This window comes from Alexandromys fortis, unplaced genomic scaffold (genome assembly GCF_014885135.2).
Source record: "Alexandromys fortis isolate MF-2015 unplaced genomic scaffold, M_Fortis_MF-2015_v1.1 scaffold_3, whole genome shotgun sequence".
Classification (NCBI taxonomy): domain Eukaryota; kingdom Metazoa; phylum Chordata; class Mammalia; order Rodentia; family Cricetidae; genus Alexandromys; species Alexandromys fortis.
This window is the reverse complement of record NW_026067909.1, coordinates 27,633,253-27,657,327: the sequence shown is the minus strand read 5'-3', so window position 1 is coordinate 27,657,327 and position 24,075 is coordinate 27,633,253. Positions and strand designations below refer to the sequence as shown.

Below are 24,075 nucleotides of genomic sequence, written 5' to 3'. Positions count from 1 at the left end.
TACTTTCCATACTAATATTACTGATCACAGCATGCAACAATTCCGGCATACATATAAACTACAATAATATGGGGCTGGAGAGATGGCTCAGAGGTTAAGAGCACTGGCTGCTCTTCCAGAGGTCCTGAGTTCAATTCCCAGCAACCACTTGGTGGCTCACAACCATCTGTACTGAGATCTGGCGCCCTCCTCTGGCGTGTGGGCATACATCAAGGCAGAATGTTGTATACATAATAAATAAATAAATCTTAAAAAACTACAATAATATGCCTAGCATCGGTCTGAGCGCTTTACATAAACTGTCCTGGGATTTATCTGAATGGCTTATAGGCTTTGGTCCAGCTAATCCAACAATGGCTGAAGAGATGTAAAATTGGGTGTTGAGAGTTAATCAGACTGTCTTCTCAGATCACTGACTCTCTGGATAACATATAATTAAGATTCAGTTCCCACCTCTGCTCTTAGCATTATGGTGATAGGACAAATATTTTTTAATAAAATTATTCTATTCCTAAAATGGAGAGGACTGTAAATGTGATAAGCTGTACCTAACCATACACCCACCTCAAGTTTAATGAGTACAGCTGGATCACTACCCCCAAAATGGAGAAGACAGAAAGGAAAATGCGTGGGGGGGGTAGATGCTTAAAATGTTATACTGTCCTACATGTGTGTAACATTCACAGAAGAGGGGTGCAGCCAACTGCTCAGATTGGTGAGAGCAGAACCTTTGAGTGGTGGCATTCTCTACCCTTACGTTCAAGAGGCTTCACACGTGCACGGGATGAAATTTTAAAAACACGAAATGCCCGGGGTAGTGGTGCACACCTATAATCCCAGTATCCAGGAGGCAGAGGGTGATGGAAACTGATAGCCAGAGGCCAGTCTGGTATACATGGCAGCTCTGGCCACCCAGGACTGCTGTGAGAGAGATTCGGTCTCAAAAATGTCCTGGGGAGAAAGGTAGCCATTGAAGCATCTCTCCCACTCCCTGAAGTCATGGAATCCCGCTAGACACCCCGCGCTGCCTCCCAGACAGGCGAACGTGTTGAAAACAAGAGGCAGACACCAGAGACGACCACGGAACCAATAGAGTGGGCACACCCCAGAGGGGACGCTTTCACGGGGGGACTTCCGGGGTAGGGCCTGTCAGGAGCGGAAGTGCCGTGTGGCGCGCGGGGTCTGGTCCGGGCGGTGGTCGGCGGGCGTAGGTCCATCGGCCCCGGGGTGCGCGCGGAAGGTTCGATCGGGTGTCGGGTGCCTGTGCTGGCCTCGCAGCCATGAACCTGGAGCCTCTGCGGAAGCGCGTCCGGCAGTACCTGGACCAGGTGCGCGGCTAGCGGCCGGATGCTGGGCTTCGGGGCGGTGGGGCCTGGCGGGGATTGCGCAGCTGATGGAGCTCAGATCGTGCGTGGGCTACGCAAGCGGGGTTGGCTTGGGGGGGGTTGCATCGTGGCCTTAGACTCTGGCAGGGCAGTAGGATGTTTTGAGAGGATTAGCTGTGGTTCTTGTTTGGATGAATACTTGTGAACAGTGATAGAAGCAAGCTGTCTCCTGTTAGGATTTTTTAAACAATACCTAATACTATTTCTGCACTTCCCTCGAGTGGACAGCAGGGAGTGTTTAAGAAAAGGTGTGTCTCTGGAGTCGACGTCATTGTGATGTCATTTGGGTTTTGCTGGAATGCATGCTCTCCCGATAAAAGGGAAACGGTATTGATTGATGCTAAGTGATTTGGCCAAATGTCCGTAGTTTGCTGGAAGGCTGCGTGTTAACCAGCCGTCAGTTTTGATTATTTTCTTTGACACTGAGATGCAGAGAGGAGGATGTGGGCCTGGTTTCCACTCTGGGGGCATCTGTTCTGAGCATAGTCTCAGCTGTACAAGGCTTCCTGCTGCCTGCCTGTTTGGCAACCCTGATCTGATTTTATCCTGGGGAACTGAGGCAAAGGCAGAAAGCCAGGGATTAACACTAACCACGACCAATTCATGAGTGTCTTTCCGCTGTCATATTGTTTTTAGAGTTGACTATAGAGGATGTCTTTGCCCAGGGTCAGCGACTGTTAATGTGTTAGGGTTTTAATTTGTGATATTTGAATCTAGTGCTCTACTGAATTCTACTTTGGGATTCACTTTAGCTTATCAAAAGTGTTGCTATGGAAATGTCAGTACCCTAGAGAGTAGATGACCGCACAGTTATCGCCCGGTATTTACTGTTTTAGGTATTAGCTGTTACATTTTTCTTGGTAGCGTATGAGTTAAACTGCTCTCTTGTATTGCATGTATAAAGACCTTCACTATGGGAGCTGAAATTCTCACTGGCTGAGCCATAAGATACAGATGATTGATGGGCCCCTTGCTATATTTAAGAGCTTGTTGTAGTGAGATGTTGGTCTTGTTTTATGGGTTGATGATAGTGGGGATCTGTTCAGAATCATGGGAGCAGTGGCAATCACCCTGTGTTTGCTTTTTGTGTGCAGCAACAGTATCAAAGTGCTCTGTTTTGGGCAGACAAGGTAGCCTCACTCTCTCATGGTGAGTGACGTGATTTTTTTCCCCCCTAACTAACGTTTAGAAATCTCTCCATGAACCTCTGACCATTTGTGTAATTCTGCCCCTTAGAGGAGCCCCAGGATGTTTATTGGTTGGCTCAGTGCCTTTACCTCACAGCACAGTATCACAGAGCAGCCCATGCGCTCCGGTCACGCAAGCTGGACAAGGTAAGAACTGAGGCTGGGGACACCAGACTTTCCCAACTCGACAGGGAGGTGTTACGTTCTTTGTTTCATTTATTAAATTTTTTCTTTTCTTTTACATACCTATCACACTTTCTCCTCCCTCCTCTCCTCCAGTTCCCTCCCCCCACCTCCTGTCTACCCTGTACCCGCCCCACCCCATCCACTCCTCCATTGTCTCTCTCCATCCAGAAAGGGGCAGGCCTCATGTGGTAGTCAGCAAAGCCTGGTACATCAAGTTGAGGCAGGACCAAGCTCTCGCTGGATTGAGGTGGAGCAAGCCATCACAGCATGGGGATTAGGTTCCCAAAAGCCAGCTCAAGCACCGGGGACATGTCCTGATCCCATTGCTAGGAGCCCCCACAAACAGACACAGCTGTCACCCACATGCAGAGGACCTAAATCAGTCCCACGCAGGCTCTTTAGCTGTTGGTTCAGAGTCTATGAGCTCCCAAGAGCTCAGGTCAGCTGGGTTGTTTTGTTTTGTTTTTTATTTTTTTATTAAACTTTTTCATTTATTTTATTTACTTGTTAGGTTCTTATTTAGGTGTATGTTCTGTTTTTGAGTTAACATTTAAAAGAAATCGAGTTTGTTTTTATGTGAAGAGATATTTTTTAAATAGTTTTTAAATATTTTTATTTGTGTGTTGTGTGAGTGTGGGTGCCTCCAAAAACTAGAAGAGGACTTGGAACTGAAGTTCCAGGTGGTTGTGAGCTGCCTGTTGTGGGTGATGGGAACCGAACTTGGGCCCTTTGGAAGAGCAGCAGGAACTCTGCTGGGCCGTCTCGCCAGCCCAGGAGAAAGCTTCTCTCGATAGATCGTTTTCCCTTACTTGCCCAATGCTATCTAATCTCTAAGTTGTCAATATTGTGTTTTTGTTAGTCTGATTTTAATTATCGCTTGTAAATATAATTCTTATTTATATAGTCCGTCTGTCCCTCTCTCTCTTTCTGTATGTGTGTGTGTCTATGTGTCTTTGTGTGCAGACATACGTATACAAGCACCTGGACCACCTGTGGGAGTTTGTCCTTCCATGTGGGTCTCAGGGGATCAGACTCTGGTCATTGGTCCTGAGGCAAACACCTTTACTTCCTGATAGTCCTGCTTGCTTGTTTTGATATCGAGTATCACTGTTTTTGTTTAGTCTGGTTTCCAATTCCTGGGCCCAGGGCGGTTCTCCTGCCTCAGCCTCCTGCATAGCTGGGATTACAGTTACATACTCCTTGGATCCCCTGCACCATTAACATCTTTTTGATGAATAGGGGCTAAAAAGTCTGAGACGTTTGTTTTTTAGCTGTAAAGGATAAATAAAGCTCTCTAGTTCATGCTTATAACTTTCTTTAAAGTGCAGGTGTGTGTTATTTTACACATTACATGCCAATGTTGTACATGTGACTTATTTCTTTTCTAGATGTATGAAGCGTGCCGATACCTTGCAGCTAGATGCCATGTAAGTGTGCTTAGCTTGTTATGTTTGGTGAGATTTTGGCTTGTGTGAACAGTATGCATCCTTCATGGATGTGTGGCCATTTGTGTTCCAGAGACTGAAGCTCGGTGACTTAGCATAACATTTCAAAAAAGACTCTCCTTTTCTTTGAGGTTATTTTCTATACAATATTGATTCTTAATTCATAAAAAGCTGATATGCATGAAGAAAGTTGTAGCTTAGGCATTTATTTTAAAGAATGGATGTAGTATTTATTGCCCTTTACAAACCTAGAAGACATGGGTGACGAATGGTACTTGTGTTTTCTTCATCATAGTATGCAGCAAAAGAGCACCAGCAGGCTCTGGACATCCTGGACATGGAGGAGCCAATTAACAGAAGGCTCTTCGAGAAGTGCTCAAAGGATGAAAGTAGCCTGAAAGACCCGTCCAGTGACTGGGAAATGTCACAGTCCTCGGTGAGTAAGCAGTGGAAAGTGTCCACATCAGTGAAAAAATTCTAAATGTGTATGATGTATACAAAAATTATGGCTACCTGCTCGTGCCAACTAACAGAAGACTGAGACAGTTCTGACTGAACGCCGGTTTGAAGCTGTGGCCTCACAGATGCCTGCTTGGAGCTGCGCACAGTGGGCGGAGACCTTCCTCTCCTTACTGTGTGTTGGACATACATAGGGGAGTCTTAATTAGCTTCTATTGTTTACAGGGAAGAATTTGTTATTTACTTGATAGCACATAATAGGTCGTTTGCTGTGAGTGAGTTTGTATTATTCATAATTCCACAAAATTGAAACAGAGACTTATAGTAACAATCTCATTCTCAGATCGTTGTCTTGGCTTCTTACTCTTTTTAATGGTTTATTGAGATATAGTTCACCCGCTGAAAGTGTTCAGCCCCATGGCTTCTCATGTGGTACATCTGTGCCAGCCTTACCTCTAGCAACTTAGGGCCCTCTTGCCCTTCAAAGAGAGCCATCCTCCTTCCTTAGATCTACCTGTCTCCCTGTAGCATAGTTACGAGGAGCTGGGATTGGCTGCTCTGCTTCTCACTAGGACAGTGCAGGGTATTACACGTCTGGGTATCCCTCTTCTGTCTCTTCCCTTAGTAATAATATGCTCAGAAGCACGTTAGTTTTCTGCTAGGAAATGCATCTATTTCCTACCTTGAGCTCATTGTTTTTGGACCTCTTGTCTGTCAGCTCACCTGCTGGGAATGCATGGCATACTTGTAATACATTACTTGTCTTATGAGTTTAAAGGAAAAAAAACCTGAGAGAAAACTGCCTAAGTCTTAAGATTGTTTTTCAAAGGCCATTCTATTTAAAATACTGATTATGAGTTTTTGCCACTTGGGATTTTAGTTGCCCATCTGTGAATCATCATTGTTTTCAGTTAGTGTGTTTCGTATGGTTTGAGGTCTTGATTGAGTCAGATTCCACAGTCTGTTGGTTCCTTACAGAGTTCCATAGTTAGGGTGTGTTTCCCCTTTTTCACAAGTGAGGAAGGGAAACAGTCCAGGACAGTAAATCAGCACACAGGAGCACATATACCTGTCAGGGCCAGGGTTTGAACTCAGTCCCTGGGCTCTCCCAGGCCGCTCCTGACCATGACAAGGAGCGCTCTAGCTGACAGGTCTGGTATTCTCTAGAGCCTTCTCGTCAGACTTTGTCTTTCACTTTGATTTTGTACGTTCTCTTCTTGCTCTTAACGCACATCAAGGGAAGTGCCTAGAAGGTGCTCTCCTGAAGTCATCCAGAGCTTCACTGGAATAAAGCCATCAGTGATCAGTGCCCAGAGGAAACAGACCAAGAAAGCTTTAGTCTAGCCTCAGACTTGCTCTGTAGCCTAGGTTAGACTTGAACCTGCAATCCTCCTTCCTCAGTTTCCCAATTGCTGTTGTATGTCTGTTGATTTAGACTCTGCTCTGGCAGTCAGATGGCGCTATGAACATAGTAAAAACTTTGGTGTTCTACTAGTGTATATGGTCAAAAATTAGTCTTAGTGTATAACTGTATTTTGCCAACAGATAAAGAGTTCGATTTGTCTTCTCCGAGGGAAAATCTATGATGCTCTAGATAATCGCACCCTGGCTACCTACAGTTACAAAGAGGCTTTGAAGCTTGATGTCTACTGCTTTGAAGCATTTGATCTTTTAACATCACACCACATGCTGACAGCACAAGAAGGTTTGGGAACTCTGTGGCTGTTGTTGTGTAGAATGAGTAATACTGTTTAGTTTGCCTTATTTTCTGAAAGCTGTATTTCTGAGAGCAGGGTACATAAATAGACCTGCTAACTTCCTTAATGCCAAACCACGTCACAAAAACACAGTAATGTGGTATCTTTTGCTGATTGTCTTTGGGGTTGCAGTGTCATGAAGTCTTTTTTGAGAAGCATTTCGAGGGGGAGCTGCAAACCAAGATTCAGCTATTTTCATCCTGGCCATGCTTTAAACCCCTTTGTTTCGAAGTCCCAACTTCAGAGCGCTTACATCAACAGTTTGTAGCATTTGGTCTCTGAAAGCACATTTCAAGCTGCCAGTGACTTTTGACTTACCTCATCGGGGATGTGGTGCAAGTCATCAAGAGAACAGAAAAGACAGAGTTGTGTGGTGTTTGGACTCAACCCAGACATAGCCAAAATAGTGGTTTTTAAACCACTGGGCTCATTGGCGGTGTCTAGAGACCTTGGGACAGGGTGGAATGAGGAAATAGGCTGCTGGCCTCTAGTAGATCCTGATGTCCCACTGCGTGCTCAGGATGCCTTTCAGAGAGAGTAGGCCATGGTGTCAGTATTGTCGTCACCAGAGCCTGTGTTTGGCTGATGAAGAGAACCATCTAGGGGCTCCTGGCCCAACCCTTCCAGTGTTAGCCTCTCAACTGTACTTCGCTTTCCTTTTCTCCCGAGTTGATTTACATAGATTGCGAACTATAAAACTGTTTTCAGTTTGCTGTTTTCCCTATGAATATTTTGAAGACTTTGTTATTTTTTCTTACCATTTTTAAGAAAAAGAACTTCTTGACTCACTGCCTCTTAGCAAGCTCTGTGCTGAAGAACAAGAATTGCTACGATTTGTATTTGAGAACAAATTAAAAAAGGTAAGCTAAACCTGAGCTACCATTTCCTTTATGTAAATATCTTCCTTAACATTGGCCTTTTTCTTCTATTAGTTAAGTTTGTGCATGTACATGTGTGTGTGTATATGTGCTCTTGCCCACACATGCAGTGGGTGTATGTAGACCTGAGCTGATGTGGGGATGTTTTCCTTGTCAGTTTTCCACAAATTCTCTCATTGAACCTGGCTATTTGGCTAGAGTAGCCGGCATTAAGCCTCCAACACTTGTTGCTTAGTGCTGGGATTACAGGCCTGTGTGACCATGTACAGCTTTTACGCATGCTGGGAATGGGAACACAGGCCTCATGATTGCACAGCGAGTATGTTGTGCCCGGCCTGGTCAAGTTTTAAAAAATTGTTTATTAGTGTAACATGTGCCAAAATAGTTAGATTATTTAAATATATGAAAATACTTGGGGCTGGAGAGATGGCTCAGTGGTGAAGAGCATTGCCTGCTCTTCCAAAGGTCCTGAGTTCAATTCCCAGCAACCACATGGTGGCTCACAACCATCTGTAATGAGGTCTGGTGCCCTCTTNCATTGCCTGCTCTTCCAAAGGTCCTGAGTTCAATTCCCAGCAACCACATGGTGGCTCACAACCATCTGTAATGAGGTCTGGTGCCCTCTTCTGGCCTTCAGGCATACACGCAGAAAGAATATTGTGTACATAATAAATAAATAAATATTAAAAAAAGAAAATACTTCCTGAGTCTCTGCCATCTAAACTCCCATGTGAAATAGTTGCTACTGTGGAGCTCTGATGAAACTGAAAAGGTAAACTTACTGAGCGGAGAACTAGTAAACCCGAAGTCACCAGTGTTTTCAGGGGCTCATTGCATCTCTTGTAATGTCTTCAATTGTAGGTAAAGCGTGCATTGACTCTGCCTTTTGCTGGCTATTGTTCATTTATGTATAAATTTCTCTGTTTCAGTATAATAAGCCCAGTGAAACTGTCATTCCGGGGTCAGTAGATGGCTTGCAAGAGAATCTGGATGTGGTAGTGTCTTTAGCTGAGAGACATTATTATAACTGTGATTTTAAGATGTGCTACAAGCTTACTTCTGCGTAAGTATACTCTGTTTCTATGTAACAATGTGTGGTTCTGTCCACAGCTGTCTAATTCACAGATGTGCTCTCTCTGACAGTCTCACCTTAGCTGTTGATGGATTCAGTTACCATTTCCATAGTAGAGTACTGAACAGGTTGCTGCATTAGAAAAGAGCAGGTTACACACACAAAGTTATTGCTGTTGTAGGCTTGCTATAGTTACTGGGGAAGAACATGCATGTCTGTCTTCCGAAGCCATCTACTGACTTGGGAATGACAGTGTCCCTGGGCTTACTGTACTGAAACATAGACATTTGTACATTAATGACCAGTAGCAAAGCAAAAGGTAGAATCAGTTCATGCTGCCAATGGGTGGTAGTTTGAAAATACCATTTATTACCATTGGATCTAGCAGGCCTTTGCCCCAGGAGCTCTGTCTTGCCTGTTCCTGGCTGAACCATCTCCTCCACTTGCCAGTTTTCCCTTTCCTCTTCAGGCTTCTTAGCTAAATTGCGGTTTATAGACTTTGTGGAGCTTTGGGGTGTTTGTTTTAATTTTTGAAATCACAAAAAATATTTGTCAGTAAATACTTTGTGATCTATTTAAAAGTGTATACTATGTATCCCTTTTGACTAGTTAGACTGCGTATTAACATCCTATTGATTCTAAAGTAAATGAAAAGACTAAAGTTTTTTTATTTCCAGCTAAACTAGTTTTCTATTTATTTTTATTTTATTTTGTGATAGTGGAAAATCAACCTAGGATTTGTACATTCTTGGCAAGTGTTCTGCCCCTGAGCCCCAACCCTTTATTTTGATATGGGACCTTACTGAGTTGCTCAGGCTGGCTTTGAACTTGTGATTCTTCTGCCTCAGCCTCTTGAGTAGCTGGTAATGTAGGTATGTGCTGTGAGGCCTGGCTTCCCTTTTCTTTCTAACCTAAGCATTGCTCTGCCCAAAGTGAGGTGTTGCAGCGTCTTGTGATGTGCAGCGACTGAGCACGGTGAGTGGTGAGTGCTGCCATCGTCCTGCCTCCCCTTAGTCATGTGCTGCTTTCACTTTCAGAGTGATGGAGAAGGATCCTTTCCATGCCAACTGTTTACCTGTGCACATAGGGACGCTGGTGGAGCTGAACAAAGCAAACGGTGAGCGCCTGTGTCCCAGTCCTGTACTCACTAGCTAGACTGACCAGGGACTCCTGTCCTCTGTCTCTGCCCCTCATGGCATCGTAGGCATGTGTCATCAGGCCATAATTATAGGGAAAAAAGAGCATTCTAAACTATTGAAATTTTGTGTTACAAATCCTGGCTACTTAAGATACAGCATAGCAGAGCCCCACAGGAGTAATACCACTGTCAGAGAGACTCTTGATCTCTGGTTCCTGGCAGAACACAGTATTTCCCATCTCCCTGCTTCCTTTTCTCAAATGTAACTTGTAGTTCAGAGTATGTTAGCTTTATTGTCAAATTTGACTTGTTTTCCCTCCTGTCTTTGTGTGTGTGTGTGTGTGTGTGTGTGTATGTGTGTGGCAGCGTTTCTTTGTGTAGCCCTGGCTATCCTGGAACTCACTATGTAAACCAAGAGGTTGTAACCCCAGAAATCTGCCAAGTGCTAGGGTAAAACCACTACTGCCTGACTCCTACATTTTCTTCTTCTTTTTTTTAGTATAAAAATTATCATAGAAAATTTATGATAATTTAGTATAAAATTATCATAGAAAAACAGATAAATCAATATTTAGAAATTGAAAAGGAGTAGATATTTTGCCTGTGTTTCCTATGGGTTTTGTTTGTTTGTTTGTTTTTTGAGAAACAGTTCATTGTGCAGTATATTTACCCTTGAGTTTTGTCAAGAGGCAGGAAAAAAAAAGAACAGAAAAGCTCCAACTCAAAGCTCGCCAAGTTCTGTGTCCTGGGGGTCTGTAACATCATATCCCCAGGAAGCAAAGATGCAACTTCCTGCCCCCTAGAATACTGAATCCAGAATGTATATATAGGATATGCCATCATGAGATGCTAAGACAAACACGTTTCTTGAGAGGAAATTCTTTAGCTTCTGTGATAAACCTGAAAGTTTGCAGAACAGTTTGATTGAAGATGTTCTGTCGTAGCCTGTGGCATGAGATACATGGGTGTCTCCAATGGTGTTCTAGACGAACCTCTGCCTGACCTAAAGTGCTCTGCTGAGGCGGCTGTGCTCATGTGGCCGCTGTGTACCTTAATCCCCTGCATTGGGACTGAGGCAGGTGTAGACCAGCTGGGTTTGTACTGCAGGGAAGGAAGCTGTGAAGTTGCTATGTGAGAATGGTTTTATGGGTGGAAGACCACATCTGAAATTTAGATTACTCATATCAAATTGCATCTTTTTTCTCTTTTTCCTAAAACAGAACTTTTCTATCTTTCTCACAAATTGGTGGACTTATATCCAGGTAATCCAGTAAGTAAAACAATTTTTTTCTTACCTGAACTTTTAAGAAAATATTTTGCTAATGTGTAGACAGCAGTTTCTGTTTTTAAGTTCAAGCAAATAATGTTTATGTTAAAGCATCGAGATGGAATCCTCTACTGCTGGAGATACTATAAGCAGCTTTAATATTGGTCCCATAAAACCGTTTTTACTTACACTGAAGCAGTAACTGAATAAAACCTTTGTTCTCTGACTGTAGAAGTCTACACAGCCCCTTAATGTGCTCTACAGATGCACAGCATTCTGAGCTAGTCACATGCTCCCTCTTGAGGATGTCGTTGTTCCATACCCTTCTGTGTGCGTGTGTGCTCTGGGCTTTTTGAGGTATAGCTTCCACACCTCTAGTGTCAGGATGGAAAGCTAGGAGTGGAAATAGAGTCAGGAACTGTGCTCGTGTAGACAAAAGCCAGCAAGCAGAGACTGAGTCTCAGACAAGAATGTCTCTAGCTCAGCTGAAACCAGTGTAGGGGAATCCAGCTAACTAAAAATGAGAACCTAGCTAGCAAGAGAGAGCTGGGGTCAAGCCAGAACTCATAGGCAAGTGCGCTTACGAGCTTTGTCCTTAGTGGAAGCCACCTTGAAGAAACTGGAGTATCTGTTCTTATACAGGACCTCAGTAAATGTGTAATCTCAGAGAATCCCTAATTCAGACTAAAATATATGACCTGGAGCGTCTAACCCGCCCTCTGTCTATCCTACCTTGTTAGAATCAAGTTCGAGGTTAAGTGTCTTTGGTTATAGTAAATATTGAACTTTTTAGGTATCTTGGTTTGCAGTGGGATGTTACTATCTCATGGTTGGTCATAAAAATGAGCATGCCAGAAGATATCTCAGGTATGAATTTGTTTTCTTCCTTTCTGAGTAGTGAGTTCTCGCTCACAAGCGCTCATGCAGTAAGTGGGAGGTGTGCTGAAAGTAGCGGGAATGAGTACAGACTTGCTCAGACCGGTTCTCTCCTTGTGCATCATTTATTTGTGTAGCTGTTCACTAGGATGCTGTATGGGGATAAGGTAGTGGTATAGGCCTTGTACTCCAAGAGCTTAGATTATGCTGTTTTATTTGTGAATGAGAACAGGAAACAGAATGATGTAATTTGAAAGGGCTGTTTTTATTTACACTGTCAGCCTTAGCTTTTGCTAATAGTGAAAACACATTACACCCTAAATGAGATAGGGGTAACTTAGTGGGACCGTTGAGTAAGTGGGTTCCTGGAAGTAGCTGTGGTTTTAGGTTATCTTGCACCTAGGGTGCCAATACTGTACCCAGCTCAGAACAGGCCCAGATCATGTGGCCATATGTGCCACCAGTGTCATCCCCGGGTCACAGATAGGGCTGCTGTGTGAGCAGCAGTTGTACGCTGCATACAGTATCCTAATGAGTTCTGCTATGTAACTCTATCTAAAGCAGCACAGGACTCCTGAAGTTTCCTAAAATGTGTGCACAGTTCAGCTGCATTAACAGCTGTCCAAGTTTGTTAGTTTGTTTACTTGATGTTATTGTTTTGACACCATGTACTGAGAAAACGGAAAGTTGAAGAATAAATACATTACTTGAATATTGCTTTTGTTTCAGCAAAGCTACCACATTGGAGAAGACCTATGGGCCGGCGTGGATAGCCTATGGGCATTCCTTCGCTGTGGAGAGTGAGCATGACCAGGCCATGGCTGCTTACTTCACAGCAGCACAGCTGATGAAAGGGTACGGCATGGTGGCCTGATGAATGCGGGAGAGAAAGGGTTTCTGCTTGCAAGATGAAGTGAATTCCCTTAGGGATCTTAGTGCCATTTGGTTCCTGAATTAAGCAAAACTGTCAACCTTGTCTCTTAGGCAGTAGTTTGTGTTTATAAAATAGCTGTGGCTGTGGAGGGAGAAGAGGTAGATGTGATTTTCTTCTACTATCAGTGTCCTTATAGTGGCCTATGGGACTTGCTTTAGTTTCTTCAGTCCATCTACTAGTGATGGATTGATTCTCTCTGTTACACCTTGTTCTCATGGCTCCCTCTACCTATGTAAATGTGTCTATAAACCCTTTTAGTGAAGGTTTTTATTTCATTTGTTGTGCTCTTCAATTCCAAACTTTCTATTTGGTTCTCTCTTACAGTTTCCATTTTGAGGGCCCAAAGAGATGGCTCAGCAGTTAAGAGCACTTAATGTCTCTTGCAGAGACCCAAGTTCAGTTTCCAGCACCCATACAGCAGCTCATAGCTGTCTGTAACTCTAGTTTTGCAGAATCCAATGTCTGCTTTTGGCATTCATGGGCTCCTATACACACACACAACACACACACACACATATACACACACCCAGTCATAGACACATAAAATTAATTAATTTTTTTATTGCTGTCCTCTGATGGGGCATTGTTCTTATACTTTTCATTAATTTGCACTATAATTTTATAAGCATAATTAAGTCTTTGAAAATTAGGCTAGCTTGTTTAAAGCGTTGTCTTCTAAGCCCAGTAACTCATCTGCTTGAACGCTTGCTTTTTCTGTTTAGACCGTACTTTAGAATTAGAAAGAAGATATGATAGGATCTAAAGCCGACAAGTTTCTGTTGCATTACAAAGTTTTGGGTATTGAATATGTGAAACTTCCAAATATTTTCAGATGTCACTTGCCAATGCTGTATATTGGACTGGAATATGGTTTGACCAATAACTCTAAACTGGCGGAACGATTCTTTGGCCAAGCTCTGAGCATCGCTCCGGAAGACCCCTTTGTCATCCATGAGGTTGGAGTGGTGGCCTTCCAGAATGGAGAGTAAGTTGTCCAGGCTGCAGCCTTGCATCAGCTCTTTGTGAGTGGGGCCTTGGCTCCTAGACCTTCACTGACTAGACTTGCTCCTCCGTGGGTTTTTGTTTTCAGATGTATTGATTTATGAAGCAGGGATAAATTCAAAAGTACGAATTCTCTTCTTGTAGTCCCTTCAAACACTGAGCCATGCTCTGGTCCTCCTTTAATGTGAGCTGCAACAAATTCCCACTGTGAGGCCTGCAGGCCCCGAGAATCTTTAGTCATTTTTGTCAACTAGGTGTTAGATTCACACATTTGAGAAAGTTTTTCATATTTTGAGATAAAAATGTCCTGTGATTAATTCTTGTTAGGACAAAAAATTAAACTATTTAGAGTAATCCAGTCTTTAGTTTTCTGATAGTAGCTTTTCTGTAGTTTGTATATCTATAGAATAAGCAATTTGTAGTTATACTCAAAGAGAAAACTATATGTTGCATTATATTATATATAAATGTAATATATGAGCTTCATTGTTTATTCTAAAATTTAGGTTAGGAGTTCTATGAGAGATGACTCAGCAGATAAGAACACTTATTGCCTTTGCAGAGGACCAGGGTTCAGTTCCGAGCACCCACATGGTGGCTTAGAACCATTTGTAACTCAAGTTCCAGGGGATCACATGCCTCTTCTGACTTCTGAGCAATTGTGCTGTTGGAGTAGGTTCAGTGTAGAGAACTGACGCTGTGTAAGTAAGGGCAGTCATTGTTTAGTTGATGAAATACCACTAATCACAAGAATTGACTGTCTCTCCTAAATCCTGACCCTGTATATTATTAAGACTACCTATTTGTCTGGCTCAGTTTTTTTTCTTTCTTGTTTTTTTTTTTTTTTCATTAAATTTTTTGAGTTATCATACAAAGTGATGAGTTCCATTATGACATTTTCATATAATGTGTGTCATTATACTTTGTTTTCATTCACGGTGTAATTGGAATCAATTATTAGCAGTTTCCATGTTATTTTGGTTCTACTAGAGATTTCAAATTTTCCTCAATATTTACCCTTGCAAACTTTAAATAACTGTTAATCTCTCCTCTGTTTCAGATGGAAAACAGCAGAAAAGTGGTTTCTCGATGCTTTGGAAAAAATTAAAGCAATTGGAAATGAGGTATTGTGTGTAATATCTGCGCGCACACACGCACGCGCACACAGACACCCCTGGGCACAGTCACTGTTGGATGTGGGAAATGTAGACAGTTTCGAGAAGAGAGTAACCTAATATTTTATATAACAAGGAACTTGGCAGTGATGCGCTTATCAGTTGACTTTTATGCCACTGAAAATGTGAGCTCAGTTTCGATTAAAGAGCAATTATTGGGTGTGACGTGGGGCAGTAATCGTGAGTTATTTCTTTTTTAATGATTTCTGGGGTTGATGGAAGTATTAGTCATTTATTGACTCTGCTTCTCTAGACCTTCAGAGAGCCTCGTCTCTGGTTCAGTGAAAGGTGCAGTTTGGCAGCAGACCCACCTCTGTAGAACTAGCTGTAACTCACATTCAGACCTTTTGTTGTCCTTGTGAATTAACCTTTCAAATGGCAAGGCTATATACACACTGGTATTCATAAATAGTAATTTTACATATAAGCATGTATAGCTAAGAGATTTGCATGTGGCTGTGCTTTTGATTTCTACTTTCTTTAACTGGTCTTTCTAGTCTACTCTGTTCTGAGTTCCACACTCTGGTTTTACTTTGTACATTTGTGATCATGGGGACACAATCTCACTGGGCTCCACCAGGGACAGTCTGCCTGTCCCCGTAGACTGAACTCCACTTGCTTTGGTCTTTTATGTTTATCATTTGAACTTGGAACATATTTCTGTGTGTTCCACATGTATGTCTGTAAGGCATATTTTTCCTCAGCTGAGTCTTAGGTAGTTCTGAATAATACTAGTGTTTTTGTTGAAGTGGGTTTGCCACTCACCGCATCCCATCATGAGATAGTTAAGTATCTTACTGTCCAGTGGCCCAGCAGCAGCAGCACCCGGAGGAGACGGCTGACAAACCCAGTCCTAGGACCTGTTAAGAAAAGTTGCAGTTTGGGCAGCGCTCTGCGAGCTCATGCACAGGGAAGTTTGAGAAGCACATTCCTGAGCCACTCCTAAAATATTTTTTCATTCCTAAGCAGTTTGCAGTCTTACAGGGACTTAAGCATGAGAGCATACTACAGTTGAAGTGTCAGCGAGCATGCCCGTTAAAGGCTATAGGAAAAGAAAATTCTTTTTCACTTTAGTAAGAAACTACTGTAGATGCCAAGCTGGCTAAAGAGAAGCATCGTGCCTAAGAATCTCTGGAGCCTTTGTTTGACAGGCTGAGCTCCTAAATCTCATCCTCAAAGTATTGGAAAAGGTGACCCAAGTTCTTATGTTTATTTGCTTAGCATGTGTTTCTTAAGTGCCAGTCATGATGGTGGAACTGAGCATCAGATGCAATACGAGCCATGTCCACGTTTCCTGCCCTCAGCCACTGGAAAGACAAGTGGGTAATCCGCAGTGATGCGATACATAGACAGTATGAAGATACCGCGTGCAAGGGTTGCTCACCCAAGTATGACAGTGGTCAGGATGGGTTAGACCCCATCCTTAGTAAGCAGACAGCAGCTAGACAGAAACAAGGATCGAGGTATTTCAGAGGTAGAAATGGCATACGTAAAAATCTAGCTGGTTCATTTTGTTTTTGATTTGACATTTCAGAAGATACCAAGAAATGGGGCAGGAAGGTTAATTGGCTTATTAAAGACCTTGAAAATTGTGTTAGGGAGTTGGCAGATTACCCTGGGAAAGGGAAAATGAGACGTTTCAAAAGAAAACAGTATAGCTCAGTTTGTAGGCTAGGTGCTCAGGCCAGCCTTCTGATACTGGGAAGCCAAGTGAACTGAACAATCTGGGAGTCTTAGGATGGCCGGGGTGTCCTGTCCCGTTGAGGGCTGGTTTGAACATTTGGGATGAGCTAGAATGACTAGGGAAAGATAAACTGATATGGTATACTGAATTGAAAGTGCTGCAACGTTTCTATGTAGAAGTATTTAGTAGGCAGGTGGCTATAAGATCCAGTGTTTCAAACCGAACTCTGGGCAGCAAGTACACTATTAATTAAAACTTCTTTGGCACGGAGGACTCTGGGGCAGAATTGTGCTCCTTACAGTAAAGTTCTTAGGAAAGCTCAGAGTGGTGAAGAGAACTGGACGAAGCAGTCGTCCTGCCTCTGCAGCGGAGGAGGCGCTTACAGGAGAGAGCCCAGCTTGCGGCTTGCAGGATGTGAAATCAGGCTGAGCAGTGACATGGAGCTTGATGTTGCTGTGTTTTAGGTAACAGTTGACAAATGGGAGCCTCTGCTGAACAACTTGGGGCATGTCTGCCGAAAACTCAAGTAAGTGAAGTAGAGCGTTCTTGGTTATTTCATTGTGATCTAAAGTTTGTTTATTTTTAGTAGCCTCTCTGTGTTTTTATTTCATGATATCCTCCAGTCCCCATACTTGGCTGCTCAATTAGAACAAGCACCAACATTCCTTTTTTCCACTTCAGTTGGTATACTTTTATTTTAGAAACATTGAGAAGCATAGTCATGTCTTTTTTTCCTTCCCTTACATTAAAAAACTTGAGTATTCAAAATTAATTTGGAAGCACCTGGACACTATTTTAAACCATACCCATATTCTGGCTTTGTTTCCTATAAGTTTCATGATGTAATAAACAGATGACAGTTTAAAATGGGCTCTTTGCCTGGAGGTGATCTTCAGTTGATAGAGTGCTTGCCTGGCATCCGACAAGTCCTGGTTTCCTTCCCAGCACTGCAGAAGACCAGGCATGGTGCCGTGTGTAGCTATTTAGTAGGTAGAGACAGGCAAATCAAAAGCTCAAGGTCATTAAGGCTACATTGTGAGCTGGGGGCCAGCCTACGATATATGAGACCTGGGGGGGGTGGCTGTTTTGATTGAAGTAAGTCTTAGGAACTCTTAAGATTATTCAAAAGTTGGTAAGTTTGCTAGGTATGCCTACACAGACCTAAACACAGGAGTCTCCTGGACTTGGGGTGAGACGGGATGATCGCTGCAAGTTCAAGGGTCCGCCTGGGCTCTAGAGTAACACTGTCCTAAAAAAACAAACAAATGAATATACTCTTTAAAAGGCTTGAGTAAGGAATACCCCTAAATATCCTTATGTAATACAAGATAGTCTTGCAGTTTAAAAATAACCGAAATACCCTGGGTGGTCGTGCATGCCATCAATCCCAGCACTTGGGGGACAGAGGCAGGCAGATCTCTGTAAGTTCAAGGCCAACCTGGTCTAAAAGAGCTAGCTCCAGGACAGGCTCCAAAGCTACAGAGAAACCCTGTCTAGAAAAACAAAACAAAACAAAACAAAAAAAACTGCAAAAACAAAAAACAAGCAAACAAAAATCTGAAATACTCTAATCTACATGGGAAATAGAAAAAGACAAGATCTCGTGAGTAAATAGGGAGCATAGGGATCATGAGAGAGGGTAGGAAGGAAGGGGAGCAGAGAAAAATATATAGCTCAATAAAAATTATTTTTGAAAAAAGTAACTGAAATGCATTGGCCAAAGTTGATGTTCTAACATTTCCCAGACTTTAACTGAGCGTGAAACCTTTTCACAAAAGATTTGTACAGAGCAAATATTCCAACAACTTGGGAAATTCTATTCCAAGTACTTTATATGTTAAAGTGTAGTAGTTTGAATGTAATTGTCCCCATAAACTCATAGAGGGTGGCCCTATTAGGAGGTGTAGATTCGGCCTTAGAGGATGTGTGTCACTGTGGAGGCGGGCTTTAAGATCTCATATGCCACATCCAGTGTCTCACTCCACTACCTGTTGCTTCTGAATAAAGATGTAAGAACTCTCAAGTCCTCTAGCACCATGTCTGCCTGCACACTGCCTTGCTCCACACCATGACGGTAATGGGCTGAACCTCTGAAACTAAGCCAGCCTCAGTTAAATGCTTTCTTTATAAGAGTTGCCAGGGTCTTGGTGTCTCTTCAGAGCAATAGAAAAACTAACTAAGACATAAAGCAAAACTCTTTTGATTGCTTTTAATTGCCCTAGGTATGGAAGGGTTATATATCAGGATAAATTGGTGTGAAGTGAAGCTGAGTCTGGGAGTCAGGAACTTTGTGACTGGTGTCTCTCAGATGGAACAGGGCATAGCCACTTCATGCTGTAGTTCCCCGTCCAGCTAAGGGAGATTCCAGGAAATAGTCAGTAAACATTTTGTTTTGTTGTTTTAATTAGCACTTTTATTGTACCCAGTAATTGTCTTCCCTCCTTCTCCTCTCCCTGTGTCTTATTTCAACAGAAAATACGCTGAGGCTTTGGATTACCACAGGCAGGCCCTGGTGCTCATCCCTCAGAATGCGTCCACCTACTCTGCTATAGGATACATCCACAGTCTGATGGGCAACTTCGAAAACGCTGTGGACTATTTCCACACAGTATGTCTTAGCTTTACTCTAACTATGGTTAATATGTGCTCCTTGTTTAGAAGAGACCAGCATCTAGCCAGCATCTTATTTACAGGTTTAAACTTCTTTAGTGACCCTGTGAGTATTCTTCCTCTGCAGAGACAGTGTGCATGCTGTCTAGTACTCATTGGATTAGAAGTAAACAGTAGACTGACTGATCCTGCATAGGCCTGAGATATTTATCGTTCAGTCCCGTGTGGATTTTGTCCAAGCAAGAAGAGCAGAAATTCCCGTATTCAGGGAGAGCCTTACTCCCTGTCTTCCTTAGAACTTGTACCATTAACTCCGTGTGCCCTTTGTCGATGAACAAAACAGTGCACATAGTTACCATAACAAAGAGTCTTTTCTTAGTTCACATACCTTATTTCATGAGCCATCTGAAGCTTGAGTTAGGTGTTTTGAAGGTCCATAAAAAACAGGGGCAGTGATAAATTAAGCTTCAATAAATAAGGACAATGACCACAAAGGGGAGGAGAACTATCATAATCATCTTCTATCATGTTTTTGTGCTCTTCTGTACCTAGATGTCATTTTTATTGGCTGTAGTATATGCATTAAAATGTGTGTGTGCTTGTCTGTGTGTGTAAATGGTTTCAGTCTTCAGCCTAGGCAGCCAGTGTTTCTTCCTTATATGGTGTCTTGGAGACCCCACACATGGCTGTTCTTGAGTCTAGGTTTTACAAGCTGCAGATACTGCTGTGTAACTCTTATAAAACCTCTCAGATGCCGACTTGTCAACAGGCTTTAGACACCCGCACAATTCCTAGATTACCTGCACATAGTCTTCCTGTGGTCGTTTCCCCCCTGATCACGAGTACTCCTTTCCCAGGCAGGGCACCCATGCTACAGCAGTCCCTGGTCACAGCCGCCGCGGGGAACTCAGCTCTAAGACACCACAGGTTTAGAATCATCGGAATCTGAGAACATGTAGGCTTGAGGATCAATCCACTAAAGATATTTGGAGAGACAGATAATATATAAGGCAATGCAGTATTTTTAGTTTTTGAGACAGGGATTCTCTGTGTAGCCTGGCTGTCCTGGAACTCACTCTGTAGGCCAGGCTAGCCTTGAACTCACAGAGATCCACCTGCCTCTGTCACCCAAGTGCTGGAATTAAAGGTGTGCACCAGCTGCAATATTTCATAGATAGATTCATTGGTGTAGTAAGTTCATAGCTGGTCCTCAAGGATCAAATAGCAATTTTCAGCTACAGGCAGTCCTAAAGTTAGTGCTATGGTTTATAGGACTACTGAGCTGGTTAGCTTAACCTCAGGAAGTTTTAAGATTTATTTATTATATAGTGTTAAACATGTATGTATACCTGCAGGCCAGAAGAGGGCACCAGATCTCATTATAGATGGTTGTGAGAATTGAACTCAGGCCCTCTGGAAGAGAGCAGCCAGTGCCCTTAACCCCTGAGCCATCTCTACAGCCCAGTAGTTGATCTTTCATTCAGCTAATGCACAAGGTTCACAGAACTCTGAAGACAGTTTTCTGATGTGTTGGGGGTAGACTTTAGGGACAAGAGTGGAATAGTATGATGAACACCCCTAACCCTAGCCCATCCCACTCTTGGAGAGGTGCTCATCAGTACCTGTCTGCTCTACCCTGAACCCCATAGAATACTTGATGGGTCTTTTTTAACAAAGGAAAGGAGTAATGTTTTAATAACCATGCTCTGTGGTTTTTGGCAGGCTCTTGGTCTCAGGAGAGATGACACATTTTCTGTGACAATGCTGGGTCACTGCATTGAAATGTACATTGGGGATTCTGAAGCTTATATCGGTAAGATTAAATCATTCTCCTGACAGTGTGTTCTCTGTTGGGTCTCTTGAAACCTCATCCAATGTTTGGGATTCAAGAAGCTTATTTAATTTGTCAGAATAGTGCAGTACGAGTTAGTGACTCAAGTTGAGTCCTTGCTGTACGTAGAACATGGTAGTACCAGAGTCAGGCTTACTCCACGGTGGAAGAGGAAGTCACAGACATGTTTCTTTATAGCAAATAAATGGCTCTGTCCCCCTTGTTTTATAATACACAACATAACATAATAATCTGTATTTTAATGGATCTTTAAGATGCCTTTCATTTACATAATAGTGGTTTTTAATACTTTGAAAGACTTTCATAATGATAAACAATCAGATCATTTTAAATAGAATTGCTATACTTGACATTTCTTTAGGAACAAGTATTGTGAGATCAGGAGAGCTCATTGAGTTAAATGTTAGGGTCTGGACCTGGGGGGTAGGTAAAGATTTCTTTAAGAGGCTGTAAAGAGGGAAACCACAGAGGGGGTGATAAGCTGAGCTTTAATACAATGAAGAACTGAACACCATTACAAGAATGAAATGCATGCTGCAACTCTCAACACAGCATATCAGGACATTCATGTCTAGAATAAGACAAAAATACTCCAAGAAAAAAACGCATTAAAGATGGGTAAAGATGCTTTAACTGGTAGTACATGTCTATAATCCTACCACTTGGATCACTGCAGCTTGAGTTATATATACAGTCTCAAATTTCACTCTGCGCATGTGTGTGTATGCACACATGTTTATAGTCTCAAATTCCACTGTGTGCATGTGAATGCCATGAGAAGGGGCAAACACTGGAAGAGTGGCATGTGGTTAGGAAACATATTGAAGACATTCAGCAACATCTCTCACCTGGGAATGGAGCTGGTATTGGCACAAGAGGCCACCGTGCATTTTCCAAGCAGCTAGTGCGCCTAACAATTGAGCCATCTCAACAGCCCCAACTACTGTTGAAGATGATGTGGGATACTAAACATTTCTGTGGTTTGGGTTATTTATGGTTGAGTTGGAAATGAGTGAAATCTGGAAAACTATCCCACGTGTTACCAAAGTTACCAGTCAGATATTGCTGAGTAACGGGCTACTCAAACTTGGTGGTTTAGTCAACAGTAATGAATGGTTGATGCACATCAAATTCATCATATTCTGTTTATCAAAACAAGTCACATAATTAAACGTCATCACTGTTGGAGGGAAGCTTGGCTTAGGTCAAGGATACTGAGCTGTATACATTTATACACACACACATGCACACACCCTGAAGACCCAAGGTAAAAAGCTTACCACCAATAGTAGCATCCCCTGTGACTTTGGAGGCATCTGAGCTCCAGCTTCTGTCAGACTTTCTGTTATTGTGTTGGAGTGTCTTAATAGAACAACTCGGAAAAGGTTTATTTTGATGCGCAGTTTCAGGAGCTCCAATCTAAGGCATGAGGACAGAGGAGATTATTTCATGGCAGCCAGGAAGCTGAGGGAGAAAATGCTGTGTTTGCTGCCTTTTTGCTTCTCTCCCTTTTATCCCATCTGGGCCCCAAGCTTAGGGGTGTTACTGCTCACATTCAGGGCGTGTCCTACCCTCTTAAATTATTCCTTCCGAACCTGCCTTACAGATACACCTCAAGTGTGCTTTACACGTCGCTGAGGTAGTTCTCAGCACATTTAAGTTCCAAGTTATAATTTGCTACTTACTGCTTTTATTTTTAGGATGTGTATGTCATCCTCTGCCAAAGCACCCAGTCTTGAAAGCTATCTAGAATGAAATGTGTAATGCTGTCAGTTATGTCAGAAATCTATGATTGGCCCAAATATATACTAATCCTAATGTTTTATATGCTTTGATATAGTTTGAAAATATGCTTTATTTCTGTGAGCAGTAGATTAGTGACTGCACCCAACATAGTGTAAGGAGGAATTGCTCAAGCTTTGAGAACAGTTAGCTGTGAAGCCATGCAGGAACCATGATGGCCTATGCTTTGGGAACTTGTCAGCATCTCCTTTGAGAATGGTGGAAGATAGAGAACAAAAGGGAAGAAGAAAATGGCATCCCCTGACGTGTGTTCATGTTAAAGTGTAGTTGGACTTAAATGGCAGTGGCGGTAGCATAACTATTAATGGTGGAATTTTATGTTTTCTAATTATGGTGTTTCTTTTTAGGAGCAGACATTAAAGACAAATTAAAGTGTTATGACTTTGACGTGCATACAATGAAGACACTAAAGAACATAATCTCACCTCCGTGGGATTTCAGGGACTTTGAAGCAGAAAAACCAAGCACAGAGGAAGCAGGGATTGCACCCTTGGAAAATGCCAATAAAACCCCAGAGTCCAGACCTTCCTTGGAAGAAACTTTTGAAATTGAAATGAATGAAAGTGACATGATGTTAGAGACATCTATGTCAGACCATAGCACTTAACTTGAGACATTGGTCTAGGACCCCACCCCACCCCCGTGTGCTAGTATAGATCAGTATTTCCTTGCATCCTTGATAGTCTTCAGAATTTCCCGCTTCCTGATGTGAAACCAGACTGCTTCTCTATGTTGAGGACCAGTGGCCTGAATTGAGAGATGGGATAGCACACCTTGGCTGCAGATGTATTCTGGTCTTTGAACCTACCAAGTAGTTATATGTAGTGGAATAAAGAAGGAAAACTGTTCATTGTGTCTCTTTTTCAATAAAGACAATACTTTGAAATAATGTTTGAGAAATGTTTCCAAGACAGTAGAGTGTATCAGTTACCTTTCTGTTGCTGTAATAGAATTCTGTGTCACATTTCAAGAGTGTCAGTATCAATACATACAGGACGTCACTGTGAAGCCTGGGTACAGTTAAAGTGAATCTCGACATTTCTGAAATTTTCTCATTCTCTTAGGAGAAAGGGGCTATAACTAAAAGCTACAGGCAAAAGTGAATATGTAAAATCTGAACACATAGGAAGACTATAGCTTGTATGTCTGCAGAAAAAAAAAATGTTTTTAGTTTCGGTGCCATCCCTGAGTGGGTCAGAAATTGCTCTGGGCTCCTGGGGCCTCCCAGTCCCAGACTATCAGGGATGCCATCCACATCGCAGCTCAGCAGCCCACAGCATGTCTCGAGCGTGCATCTGTTTTCCGTGCACAGCGATAGTACTGATCTCCTGTCTTCGTTGCTGTAGCATGCTAAGGATTTTTTTT

At 42.6% G+C, this 24,075-nt stretch overlaps 1 protein-coding gene across 2 annotated transcripts; it reads left to right on the top strand.

Moving 5' to 3' along the window:
• The first annotated feature begins 1,149 nt into the window (after positions 1-1,149).
• Cdc16 (cell division cycle 16) lies at positions 1,150-23,558 on the top strand. Of its 2 annotated transcripts, XM_050136585.1 has the most exons (18): positions 1,150-1,328; positions 2,480-2,534; positions 2,622-2,719; positions 4,147-4,185; positions 4,499-4,639; positions 6,208-6,367; positions 7,188-7,279; positions 8,227-8,360; positions 9,407-9,486; positions 10,728-10,777; positions 11,568-11,641; positions 12,380-12,505; positions 13,417-13,569; positions 14,647-14,710; positions 16,910-16,971; positions 18,918-19,053; positions 20,778-20,868; positions 23,058-23,558. In XM_050136585.1, the coding sequence occupies exons 1-18, from the start codon at positions 1,281-1,283 to the stop codon at positions 23,315-23,317; spliced, it is 1,863 nt and encodes a 620-aa protein (XP_049992542.1). In that variant the 5' UTR covers positions 1,150-1,280; the 3' UTR covers positions 23,318-23,558. The 2 variants fall into 2 exon arrangements, with proteins under 2 accessions (XP_049992542.1, XP_049992543.1); XM_050136586.1 differs by lacking the exon at positions 2,480-2,534 and having other exon boundaries at positions 1,166-1,328.
• Positions 23,559-24,075: the final 517 nt, after the last annotated feature.